Source organism: Peromyscus maniculatus, chromosome X (assembly GCF_049852395.1).
Source record: "Peromyscus maniculatus bairdii isolate BWxNUB_F1_BW_parent chromosome X, HU_Pman_BW_mat_3.1, whole genome shotgun sequence".
NCBI classification, from domain to species: domain Eukaryota; kingdom Metazoa; phylum Chordata; class Mammalia; order Rodentia; family Cricetidae; genus Peromyscus; species Peromyscus maniculatus.
Window position 1 is genome coordinate 35,856,839 of NC_134875.1, and position 12,839 is coordinate 35,869,677.

Here is a 12,839-nt window from a genome sequence, read left to right on the forward strand (position 1 = left end):
CTTTGCTTCCTTCCTTGCCTGAGGCCAGGCCATAAGCAAGGTAAGGCTTAGTTATTTGTTTGGGTTTTTGTGGATTTCAGGGAAATTTTGAATAGGATGTAGGAATGTGAATTTTCTAGTTCCTGAATCCACCACAAGTGAATGGTTTATCTTTAAAATCGAAAAAAGTTTTGTCTGGTGGTCTTTCCCAGGTGGTCTTGAACCCTGTAACACCACCTGCATATTTTATGTACGTTTTGAATGAATTTTATAATAAATGAAATTATTGCTCACTTAAAAAAATTATAAATAGAAATCTAATTCCTATAAGGCGGGTGGTGGTGGCACACACCTTTAATCCTAGCACTTAGGAGGCAGAGCTAGGCGGATCTCTGTGAGTTTGAGGCCAGCCTGGTATACAGAGCGAGTTCCAGGACAGGCACCAAAACTATACAGAGAAACCATGTCTCGAAATACCTAAAAAAAAAAAAAAAAAAAGAAAAGAAAAGAAAGAAAAAGAAAAAAGAAAGAATGAAAAGAAAAGAAATCTGATTCCCATTGTAGAAAAAGTAGTTGTTGCCAAGCTACAGGAAATAAAACAGATGCCCACCTCCCACTTCTACTCTGGATCCTTCTCTTTCCTGGGCACTAGTAACCAGGTTTCCCTGCCCCTTTCTGGCTTCTCCCATTCTCTCCATATTCTGAGTATACCCTTTCAGCTCCTCACTGCTAACTCTGTGTAGAGTTTTGTGTGCAAAGTTTTAGCCTTAAAAACTTGTCATGACTATTGCTCCCAGTGTCAAGTCACTGATCCCCAAAGTAGAATGGTGACAGTCACCTAGGACGCTACAGCAGAGTGAAGATAGAAGCCCATTCTGCATATAAAGGCTGTGTGGCCACCATATCCTCTTATCTTTTCTGCTGTAGAAGAGAGGCCATTTCTTGTCCAAGCTTTGGGCTTCTCTTCTGGCCTCCATTTAGCAGGAAGCTGAAGAAAGTGTTGTCTCATTCTGTGGTAAGGAGATGAGAAATGCAACCAATATTTTGAGAAATCTGGTCTTTATTGCTAATGTATGGGACAAGACAATGTTTTCATCACCAGCAGGATTGGCCAAGATGCTGCTGGCACAAAAGGAACCCTTTTGGTTCCTCAGGATCAGAGGAGCTGTCAGAATCTTCATCCATCTTGGGGGAAAAGTTGGTCAGGTTATCAGATGTGCCACTGCTGAGTAGTAATTCTTTCTGTCTTTTCCTGAATTTAGCCCTCTGATTTTTAAACCAAGCCTGAAATCAGATGAAGATAGAGGCTGGTTTATCATACTGAGTAATTAATATTATGGTGGAAAAACATATGCAACTTTATATGGGATGGACATTCTTCCCTTCTCAGAAGAATAGACTTTACCATTCCTCACAAACTTTTCAAGACTGCAAGTATTACCCAGGGTGGAAGATGTGCTCACAGCTCAGGAAATCCTGGTTCCCATTCTACCACCACTATAAACCAGCAAACAAATTGGCCTAGCACACACAGCACCAGACTCACTCTTCTGCAGAAGCCTTTGGAAAAGCAGCTGTATGCCAACTCCTGTAAACTATCAGGGTTATTCTGTAGACAGACTTTCAAAACTGTCAGTCCTTGCCTTCTTTGCAATTAAAGAAGAGTTGGGGCAATCGTTCAGAGTTGACACAAGATATCAACCTGGGGAAATTAAATTCAGAGCTGCATTTGTCCGGGCCATCTTACTAAATGTTACAAAAGAAAATCAGAAAAGCCAGCCACAAGGGCTTTTCAGCTCTTATCCCACACCCTTTTCCCACACTTTTCCTCACTGTGTATAAATGCAAGCCATCCCCTGCTCCATGTTTACCCATTCACTCTTTCAGCTATGTGCATGTATTTAAATAACAATTGAAATGCCTGCTAATGTTTCTTCTTGCCATCACATAATCATTTCTCATGGCAATCCTGAGTCCCAACATGACTCCAGACAGAAATACTGTGCAGAAGATCTTTTTGTCACACATAGTTCAGTATTAATTAAGGAATATGCAGGTGTATGACATACATACATCAGTTATACGTATATATGCTATATTTAGACACACATAAGCACATTCCTTTCACACAGAGAATGGGAGACCCAGTTTCTTTGTTTTGCTCTCCTTTGGGAAAACATATTCCTTTACTTCCAGAAATGGCGAAGAAACACTATCTGGAGTTTACTTTTTCAAACACTCTCTACTCTTGTTTGCCCGAATAAAGCAGGAATAAAGGACCCAGGAGCTCTGGGTGTGGAAGACAAGGCCATGCCTGTCTCGAAGCAGGTCTGAGATGCAGTGCCCCGCCGAGTCTCTACTGACCTTCACCTTGCATTCTTCCACATTAATGAGCTCGGCTAGTGCTTTTCTGTGGAGAGAAAGGGACAGAAGTGGGGTAAGGAAAGTGCACCTATATGATTTCTCCACAGTGGTATCTTGCTATCCCCGCCCCCCCCAGCAAATACTCATTCCATCATTTTTCCCAAATAGGACCCTTTAGAAGTGACTTCATCTTGTTAAAACACTAACTGTTGTTTCAAGAACTCCCTAGTGCAGCCAGGGAGATTGCTCAGTGGGCGAAGGGACACAATGACATTCCTGAAGACCCAATTTCAATCCCTGGGCCCCACAGGATGGAAGGAGAGAACAGACTGTCTCAGATGTTCCGCTGACATCCACATGTTCAGGTGTTGTGCCATGCTCACACACATACTCTTGGAAGTAAAATTCTAATAAGGAACTGAAGTTGAGAAATATACTGATAATTGACTATATGATTTGTATTTGTTTATAGCAGTGTTCATTTTTTTTTCTGTGCAGCTTCTCATGTTTTGTGTGGATATTGGGTATGGGTCTGAATCCAGGAAGACATGCTTGCAGGTCAGTCATCTTGCTCTAAAAATTATTTCAGTCATTACATATATATATATATATATATATATATATATATATATATATATATGTGTGTGTGTGTGTATGTGTGTATTGCATAATATTATACACACACACACACACACACACACACACACACACACACACACACAAAGGAAGACATATGGAAAATACAAGTGCTCCAAAGGGCAGGTCGAGTAGAGTTGGGTGTAAATTTGGGAGTCTCTTCTCTTTGACCTCGTTGAGTGGGAGATTTTCTTGTTGTTCTGAGGTTATGCTGCCTACTAGGTCTTTCTGGATCATCACATTGTGCCCATCAGTACTTGTGGCTTTCTAAATGAGTTGTGAGAACAAACATCTTCAGGCTTGTGTTTTAAGCACTCTTACCCCATGACCCACTTTATTTATTTATTTATTTATTTATTTTTGTTTTTATGAGACAGGGTTTTTCTACGTAGTCTTGGCTGTCCTGAAACTAGTTTTGGAGACCAGGCTGGCTTCGAACTCACAGAGATCTGCCTGCCTCTGCCTCCTGAGTGCTGAGATTAAAGGTGTGAGCCACCACCGCCTGGCTCCACTTTATTTTTTTGATATAGTATCTGTCACTGGTCCCATATTCACTGTGATCCCTAGGGATCTGGCATGTCCTCACCTCCCCAAAACTAGGATTTCCTGTGGATGGTATTATCTGTTCCACAAAGGAACAGAGTTACTGACTGTTCAAAGCAGTAAACATAGAATTAATAAACCCAGCATTTCAGTTTCTTGGTATATACCACAAAAGACTTAAAACTTGTAGTTAAAGAGGTATTTGTCCACAGAAGCAAAGCACAATTCATGTGGGCCACAGATTAAACCCATCCAGACATCCCTCCACAGGTGGTGAGAAAAGTAAACAGAATAGATATGCAAAGAAGCTAATCTTTGCAACATTCAGCTTCAAGAACGTAAAAATTCTGCCACATGCAGGAGCACACTGATGAGCATTGAGAACCTTATGCTGAGACAAACAGGGTACTGTGAAAAGGGCAAGCTCTGCATGATTTCCTTTGTGTGTGGGAGCTGAAGCAGTCAGACTCGGGATGAAAAAAGAAAACAATGCACTAGTCTAGAGGAAGAGTGGAGACAAAGGTTTCATAAGCACAAGGTTCTGTTTTAGCATCATAAACACACTCTGAAAAGGCTTTCACAAAAGAGTTTTGAAAACACTGCATACTCTTCACTTTAGTCTTGGTATTCACAGGGACTTTTATGTTTCTTTTAAAAAACAACTCTGAGGCCGCGCGGTGGTGGCTCATGCCTTTAATCCCAGCACTCGGGAGGCAGAGGCAGGCGGATTGAGGCCAGCCTGGTCTACAAAGAGAGCTCCAGGAAAGGCGCAAAGCTACACAGAGAAACCCTGTCTTGAAAAAAAAAAACAGAAAAAAAACAACAACTGTGAAATAACAACAACTGTGAAATCAAAGAGACACCCACCACGAGCATTATGGAGGCTTGTTTCTTTTTCAAAAGTGCACGGAAAGTTTGACCTTTAACCGGCACCAAAAGTTTGACCTTTATCCTCAGAGGCCATTTTCCTCACCCCCACCATAAATTCGGCTGAAGATTTTGTGGTTTCAGGGCCAAGGGGGAAGGAGCCCAACTCAGGTAGCAAACTAATCTCAGCTACTGAGGAGGATGAGACAGGATTTCAAGTTCATAATAAACAGAGGGCAAAGTTTTTGTTTTTGTTTGTTTGTTTTTTCGAGACAGGGTTTCTCTGTGTAGTTTTGGTGCCTGTCCTGGATCTCACTCTGTAGACCAGGCTGGCCTCGAACTCACAGAGATCCGCCTGGCTCTGCCTCCCTAGTGTTGGCATTAAAGGCGTGCGCCACCGACTCCTGGCTTCATACTCTGTCTTAAGTTGCAAAGTAAAATGGAATCGGGATGTAACTTAGGGAGTAAAAGGGCCCAAAGTCCTGAGAAACAGAGTGGGTTCTTTAAAAAGCATGTACATACCTTCGGAGTGCATCGGGATACTGGGTTTCTCGGAAAACCCTTTCCAGTTCACAAACTTGCCCGTAGGTGAACTTGTGGTGCTTTGTATGCTTCTTGGTGGGGCGATGAGAAACTCCTCCAGTTGCTTTCCCAGGCCCCTCCATACTTCTCCATCCGGGCTCACTGAGGCTGCCTTGCATTTGGTTCGTTTCACGGTTATAGTAGTGGCCATATTTGGGGTTCGTGTGGTCTTTATCACCCAGCTCATGCAAGACTCCTCCACCTCTTCGGAAGCATCTCCGGGATGCTGCTGAAGTTGCCTTCTGCTGAGATTCGGTCTTTATTTCTTCCTCATAGAAGCCTACCCCATAATAGTCGAGGTCGAAGTAGAAGTACTTGCTCTCCATTACTAGAGCTTCCAGATAGAGGCCACCGTGGAGTACCTCCCAGTTCCTGGGCGAAAATTGTTACAGCAGGCTGCGCATGTTCCACAGTACACATATGCGTGCTCCTGGGTGTGGCTAGTTTGGGTGCGGAAGTGGGGGGTATGTTTGGGCGTAAAGAGGTGGGTCCACCCCACGGGAGGCTACAGTAGCCATTAGGAGGTGTGGCAAAAGGGCTGCTTGAAGTAAAATGCTACCTTTATGATATCTTCAAGAAATAGGCCCCGAGTTGGACCTGGATTCAGGCATCTGCCTAGGTCTCAGAGAGGCCCCTGGCAAGGACTAACAATGGGTTTTAAGGCTATTTGGAGGCAGAGAATAGGGTAGGAACAAAAATTCAAAAGAACACTGTGTCTAACTTGGGGGCCATCTCATGGCCCCACCTTCCAATGTCACAGCCCAATGTTTTTCCCGCTGGGAATTAAGATGGTATTACAAATTAAGGGTCTCTTCTCTGTATCTCTTTGCAGACACTGAATGCAGAGTTGGCTTGGTCCGTCTAGACACAGGAGCAGAGATTAAAGCGTTTTACTTGGTGAGACCCAGTACCAAACCCTCATGATCACTGTTTGAAAATCTAAATTTGCCAGATTTTTAAAATTAGAATATTTGTCAGAATTTACATGTAATATGCTGCCTATGGATGATCTTAGACAAAAATGCTGACATATCATGGAGGTCTTGCCCTCTTTATGTTGCAGGGGATATTAAAACTTCAAATTGAGAGAGCATTTGAACAACTCTCTTAGAACACTTTACACAGAGGCTAAAGAAATACATATACATCCAGACCAGTTTCCCCTGCCTCCTGTCCTCCAAGTCTCCTCCCCCCCACCCCGTGCCTTCCCCTGCCCCCTCCTCCTTTGTTTCTTTCCAGAAGAGGGTAGGCCTCCCAAGTATATCAACCAAACATGGCATATCAAGTTGCACTAAGACTAGGCACCGCCCCTTGTATAAAGGCAACCCAATAGGAGGAAAAGGATCCAAAAGCTGGCCAAAGAGTCAGACAGGCCCTGCTCCCACTGCTAGGAGTCCCACAAGAGGACCAAGCTATATCACTGTAACATACATGCAGAGGACTGACACACACAGGCTCCCTGGTTGTTGGTTCAGTCTCTGTGAGCCTCTATGAGCCTAGGTTAGTTGATTCTGTGGGTTTTCTTTTGATGTCCTTGACCCTCTTCCTTCCACTCTTCAGCAGGATTTCCAGAGCTTGGCCTAATGTTTGGCTGTGTGTCTCTGCATCTGTTTCCTTCAATTGCTGGATGAAGCCTCTCTGATGACAATTGGGCTAGATACTGGTCTGTGAGTATAGCAGAATACCGTTAGGAATCATTTCATTGATTTTTTTTTGCTTGTCATGTTTGGTTCTATCCTAGGTCTCTGGGCTATCCAGCCTCTGGGTCCTGGTGTTCCAGGCAGTGTCAGGGATAGGCTTCCTCTTGTGGCATGGGTCTGTGCCACTTTTACTCCAGCACATCTTGTAGATAGGACAAATTGCAGGTTTGAAGATTATGTGGCTGGGTTGGTGTCCTTAATCCCTCTGCTGGAAGACTTGATTGGTCACAGGACAGGGCTGGTTCAGGCTCCAAATCCTCTATTACTAGGAGTCTTTGCTAGGGTCACCCTCATTTATTCCATTGAATTTCCCCTGCACTAGGTTTCCATTTTGCCCCCAAAATGCACCCCAAATCCAGTTGTCTCTCTCAGCACCTTCTCCTTCCTTCTCCCCTCCATTCTATTTCTCCTATTCCCATCATCCCCCACCCTACCCATCCACTCGAGATATCTCTTCTATTTCCCCTTCTCAGGGAGATTCATGTGCCCCTTCCCTCCAGCCCTCCTTGTTAATTAGCTTTTATGGGTCTGTGGGTTGTAGCATGATTATACTTTACTATACAGCTAATGTCCACTTATACGTGACTACCTACCATATTTTTCTTTTTGTGCTTGTGTTACTTCACTCAGGATGATTTTTTCTAGTTCCATCCATTTGCCTGCATATTTCATGATGTTATTTTTTAACAGCTGAGTAATACTACATTATGTAGATGTACCACATTTTCTTTATCAATTTTTTGGTTGAGGGACATCTAGGTTGTTTGCAGTTTCTGGATATTATGAATAAATCTGCTATGAACATAGTTGAGTGTCCTTGTGGTAGGATGGAGTGTCCTTTGGGTATATGCTCAGAATTGGGATAGTTGGGTCTTGTGGTAGGTTGATTCCCAGTTTTCTGAGAAACTTCCATATTGATTTCCATAGTGACTGTACAAATTTGCACTCCCACCAACAATGGAGGCTTGTTCCCCTTGCTCTACATCTTTACCATCATGAGGTGTTACTTGTGGTTTTAATTTTAGCCATTCTGACAGGTGTAATATGGTATCGTGGAGTCATTTTAATTTGCGTTTCCCTGATGGCTAAGGACACTGAACATTTCTTTAAGTGCTTCTCAGCCATTTGAGTTTCCTATGTTGAGAGTCTCTGTTTAGATCTGTACTACATTTTTAATTGGATTATTTGGTTTGTTGATGTTTAGTTTCTTGAGTTCTTTATATATTTTTGGATATTAACCATCTGTCAGATGTGGGGTTAGAGAAAACCTTTTCCCATTCTGTAGGTTGCTGTTTTGTCTTGTTGACAGTGTCCTTTGCCTTACAGAAGATTTTCAGTTTCATGAAGTCCCATCTCATTTATTAATTGTTGATCTAAGTACCTGTGTTACTGGTGTGCTGTTCAGGGAATTGTCTCCTGTGCCAATTTGCATTTTTCTACATGCTAACATCCAATTATACCTACAACATTTGTTGAAGATGCTTTCTTTTTTCTATTGTATAATTTTTGGCTTCTTTGTCAAAAATCAGTTATGCATATGTATATGGATTTATGTCTGGAGATTTGATTCTACTCCATTGAAAAACTTGTCTGTTTTCATGGCAAGACCATGATGCTTTTATTGCTGTAGCTCTGGAGTACAGCTCAAAATTAGGGATGGCGATGCTCCAGCAGTTCTTTTATTGTACAGGATTGTTTTAGCTATCCTGGGTTTTCTGTTTTTTCCATAAGAAGTCGAGTATTGTTCTTTCAAGGTCAGTAAACAATTGTGTTGGAATTTTGATGGGATTGCCTTGAATCTATAGATTGTTGTTGGTAAGATGGCCATTTTTTTATGTTAATCCCACTGATCCAAGAGCATGGGAGATATTTCTATATTCTGATATCTTTTTCAATTTTCTTCTTAAAAGACTTGAATTTCTTGTCATGCAGGTCCTTCACTTGCTTGGTTCGAGTTACACAAAGATATTTTATGTTATTTGTGGCTATTGTGAAGAATGTTGTCTGTAGCTGGAGAGTTTCTCTCCAGGTCCCACCAAGCCTCCACAGTCCTGCAGCCCACATATAAAATAAACACACAGACACTTATATTATTTAAACGGTTTGGCCTAATGGCTCAGGCTTCTTGCTATCTAGTTTTTACATCTTAAATTAACCCATTTCTATAAATCTTTACCTTGCCACATGGCTCGTGACTTACCGGTATCTTACATCATGCTTCGCATGGTGGTGGCTGGCAGCGTCTCCTGATTCAGCCTCTACTTCCCAGAATTATCTTTTCTGCTTGCCCTGCCTATACTTCCTGCCTGGCTACTGGCTAAAATCAGCATTTTATTTATACAGAGTGATACCCACAGCAGTTGTTTTTCTGATTTCTTTCTCAGCCTGTTAGTTTGTATATAGGAGGGCTAATGATTTATTTTTAGTTACTCTTATATCCAGTCACTTCACTGAAGGTGTTTATCAGCTGTAGGAATTCTTCGGCTTCTGGTCTAGTAGGGGTCCTCTGGGGCTCTGGGTGTTGTCTTGGCCTCTGGTGGAGCAGGGGGGCTTCTGCTGGAGGTGTGGGCAGAATAGGATGGTGAGGAGGGAAGGGGCTTTGGGGTTAGGTTACAAGGGTTCTGGGGGAATGTTGGTGGTCCTTGAATAGCAGTCTTACCTGGCGACCTGGGTGCTGCCATGTACTCTGGTGGAGCAGGGGCTTCTTCTAGAGTTGTGGGTAGGTAAGGGTGACTAGAAGAGGAGGGTCTGGGAATCTGGGTGCTGGCTGTGGACAGGATAGGATGATGAGGAGAGCAGGGGCTGAGGATCTGGGTGCTGGCATGGCATCTGATGGAGCAGGGGGCTTCAATTCAGAGGTATGGCCTCTGTTGGGCAGGATAGGGATCTTATGTCCAATTAGAAACTTGTGTGCTCCCAAGATATAATTGCACTGTTGGGCTTGTCTTTATATATTCGTCATTGTTGTGGTTTGTAGGCTTTATGATATGATAAATAAAATATGATATGATAAAATAGACTGGCAAAAATCTAGTTAGGGTTGAAAAGGTTTATTGGGCTTATATTTCTAGCTTACAGCCTGTAATTGCAGAGACATCAAGGCAGGGACTCTCAGCAGCATGTCACATCCACAGCAAAGGAGTGAGAGAATAAACACATGCACACTTCTGGTACTCAGCTAGCTTTCTCTACTCTCAAACAGTCTAGGGCTCAAAACAAGGGAATGATGCCACCCTCATTCAGACTTTGTTATCAGTAATATATAACCAATTATGTTATCAGTTCACATAAGACAGCCCCCCACAGACATGCCCAAGGCCAGCCTGATTGAGACAATCCCTCATTGTGCTCTTCCCAGATGAATCTAGGTTGTGTCAAGCTGACATTTAAAACTAACCACTGCAATGATCTAAAACAGTAAATTCTCATTTTATTTTCACTGAATTATTCAATTTGAAAACATTTTAGAGAGATTTATTCTGTTGTTGTTCAATTAAAACTGTTGTGCACTATCACTATCATTTTGAAAAGATGTTTCATTTTAAACAAAAATGTCTTAAAGGAGTGGACCAGCAGGATAGATTAGTAGGTAAGGATGCTTGCTGCCAAGCATGGTCTGAGTTCAAATGGTTCTAAATACTCATTCTCAGACCCACAGAGAAGTATAGCTCTCATTCCTCACAGCAGAAGCTTCTTTTTCTTTGTGACACACAGAGGCTACTATGCAAATCCACAAATGGTCAAAATGCAGAGAAGAAATGAGCATGGAACCTAGCCCCATCTGGTACATGTATAATGCAACACCTACATGGAAGGCTCAGAAAATATGGAGGAAAAGAGAACAGCAATATTGTAAAAGCAAGAAGACCAAGACACTGTGAGACAGTATCTTCTTTTTTTCCTTTTTATTATTTTTTTTTCATTTATTTTACATCCCAACTTCAGTTTCCCCTCCCTCTTCTCCTCCTATTCCCTCGCCTATTTCCTCTATGCCCCATACACTCCCATGTCTTTGTTCTGAAAGGGGCAGGCCTCCCATGGGTGTCAACAAAGCATGGCATACCAAGTTGAACTAAGCTCCTCCCCTTGGATTAAGACTTGGCAAAGCAACCCAGTATGAGGAATAAGTTCTTAAAAGCCAACCAAAGCCTTAAGGAAAGGCCCTGGTCCCACTTCTAGGAGTCCCAAAGATAGACCAAGCTACACAACTGTCATTACACATGTGTAGAAGTCCTAGGTTGGTTCCATTCAGGCTCTCTAGCTGTCTGTCCAGTGTGTGAGCGCCTATGAGTCCAGGTCAGCTGTCTCTGTGGGTTCTCTTCTGATGACCTTCACCCCCGTGGTTCATACAATCCTTCTTCCCTCTCTTAAACAGGATTCCCAGAGGTCTGCTTGGTGCTTGGCTGTAGATCTCTGCATCTGCTTCCATCAGTTACTGGATGAAAGCTCTATGATGACAGGATATTCACTGATCTGATTACAGAGGTAAGCCAGTTTAGGCACCCTCTCTACTCTAGCTAGTATTATTCTAAGGTGGGGTCATCTCTGTGGATCCCTGGGAGTTTCCCTGGCACCGGGTACTTGTAGGTATGACAGGGACACTGCACTCACAAAATCTCAATACTATGGTTGCCTAAAAAAGACCTGTATAATGACAATACCGGTTGACATGGCTGAGGGAACCCTCATAAGGCTTTGCCCCTACATGAGGGGCTACATGTAATCATGAGAAAGGGAGAATCTGTTTTTCCCGCCAGGAACAAATATTCGGATAGGTTACCCAATCCCAAGTGGCCAGCTCTAAGCAATGTATGTAAGAGTGAAACTTAATGGACTCACTAGGTTCCTATTTATGTAACAATTATTAAAGAAGAAGAGGAATTAGAGGAGTAGACCCAGGAGGAGTGGGAGGAGGATAGGAAGGGGTAGAAATGATGTACATACAGTACTCATGTACAAAATTCTCAATAAAGAACATTTTAAAAGTTGAACACAGTACTTCAGGCTGCGAGATGCAAGCTCACCCCTACTGGGAGATGTGAGGCAGAGGCAGGAGAATATGTGGGAACTCATGGGCCAGCCAGCCTTGCTTATACAGCAGTGAGCCCAACAGACCCTGTCTTAAACAAGCTGGAAGGCACCCAAGGTTGTCTGCAGACCTCCACACAGGTGCTGAGATAGTTGTGCACCCACTGAATACTCATAGACTCACAAGTGACATAAAAATAAATTCTCTCATTTCAGGTAGGAGGTGAATACCATGCTGAGAGAAATAGAGTTCTCTAATACCCACATAGTGAACCTTTTTTTATAACACACTGGGGTCTGTGACGTTCAAAAGCTTACTTTGAGTTAATACAGTGAAGGAGGACAGTTAACAGTTTGAAGATGAACATGATGAACTGACAGTGAATATCTTTGGCTAAGCAAGAGAGACTTGTATGCATAGCAAAATGGACACAAAAGCATTTAGGGGCAGGAAAGCAGCATGTAAATGCAGGACTGCCATAGGGACACAAGGTCAAAACATGGGACAGGCAGAGGCTCATGAGGGCAAGCTTGTCACAAACCTCCAATTTGGAAATCATCTGTGAACATTCCATTTATTGGTCAGAGGCCCCATGGACACCACAGAGACTTATAACATCCTCCGCAACTCCTGACCCCAAGAAGTCCATTCAGACTCCTTCTAAAGGACCTGTCAGGAGGAATTACAGTAGGGACTCCTTTCCTAAAGTTGTGTAAGTCATGTTTTTAAAATTCTGTTGGGCTCTATTGGGCTCACTGCTGTATAAGCAAGGCTAGCTGGCCCATGAGTTTCCAGAGATTCTCCTGCCTCTGCCTCATATGTGAACTTCTAAAACTTGCTTCCTTGATTGCTTTCAGCTCTGTGCATTGTAGATAAAGGGGCAGAGCCAGAGCCTGCAGGCTGCTGATGCAGGAAGCTCCAGCCTTCATGGTGATGCTCAGCAGGGAAGGGTCCTTTTGCAGCACATGAGCCTCTGCAGAGAAGGACACAGTCACTTTTCCCTTTCACTGTCAGGACATTCTTGGATTCTAATCACAGCCAAGGAAGAAAGGAGGAAAGAAATAAAAACAAGAATAAGAGAAAAAGAAACTATGAAGTGTGGTGGTATTCTAATTGTACTGAAATGTGATTTTGATTGT

General features: G+C 42.9%; 1 protein-coding gene across 1 annotated transcript; it reads right to left on the minus strand.

Moving 5' to 3' along the window:
- Nucleotides 1-1,074: 1,074 nt before the first annotated feature.
- On the minus strand, nt 1,075-6,052 carry LOC102927635 (retinal homeobox protein Rx-B-like). The gene is made up of 3 exons (XM_006981576.4): nt 4,912-6,052; nt 2,344-2,389; nt 1,075-1,263 (listed from the first exon to the last, which is right to left on the minus strand). Exons 1-3 carry the CDS (start codon nt 5,295-5,297, stop codon nt 1,075-1,077), a joined length of 621 nt encoding a protein of 206 aa, XP_006981638.1. The 5' UTR covers nt 5,298-6,052.
- Nucleotides 6,053-12,839: the final 6,787 nt, after the last annotated feature.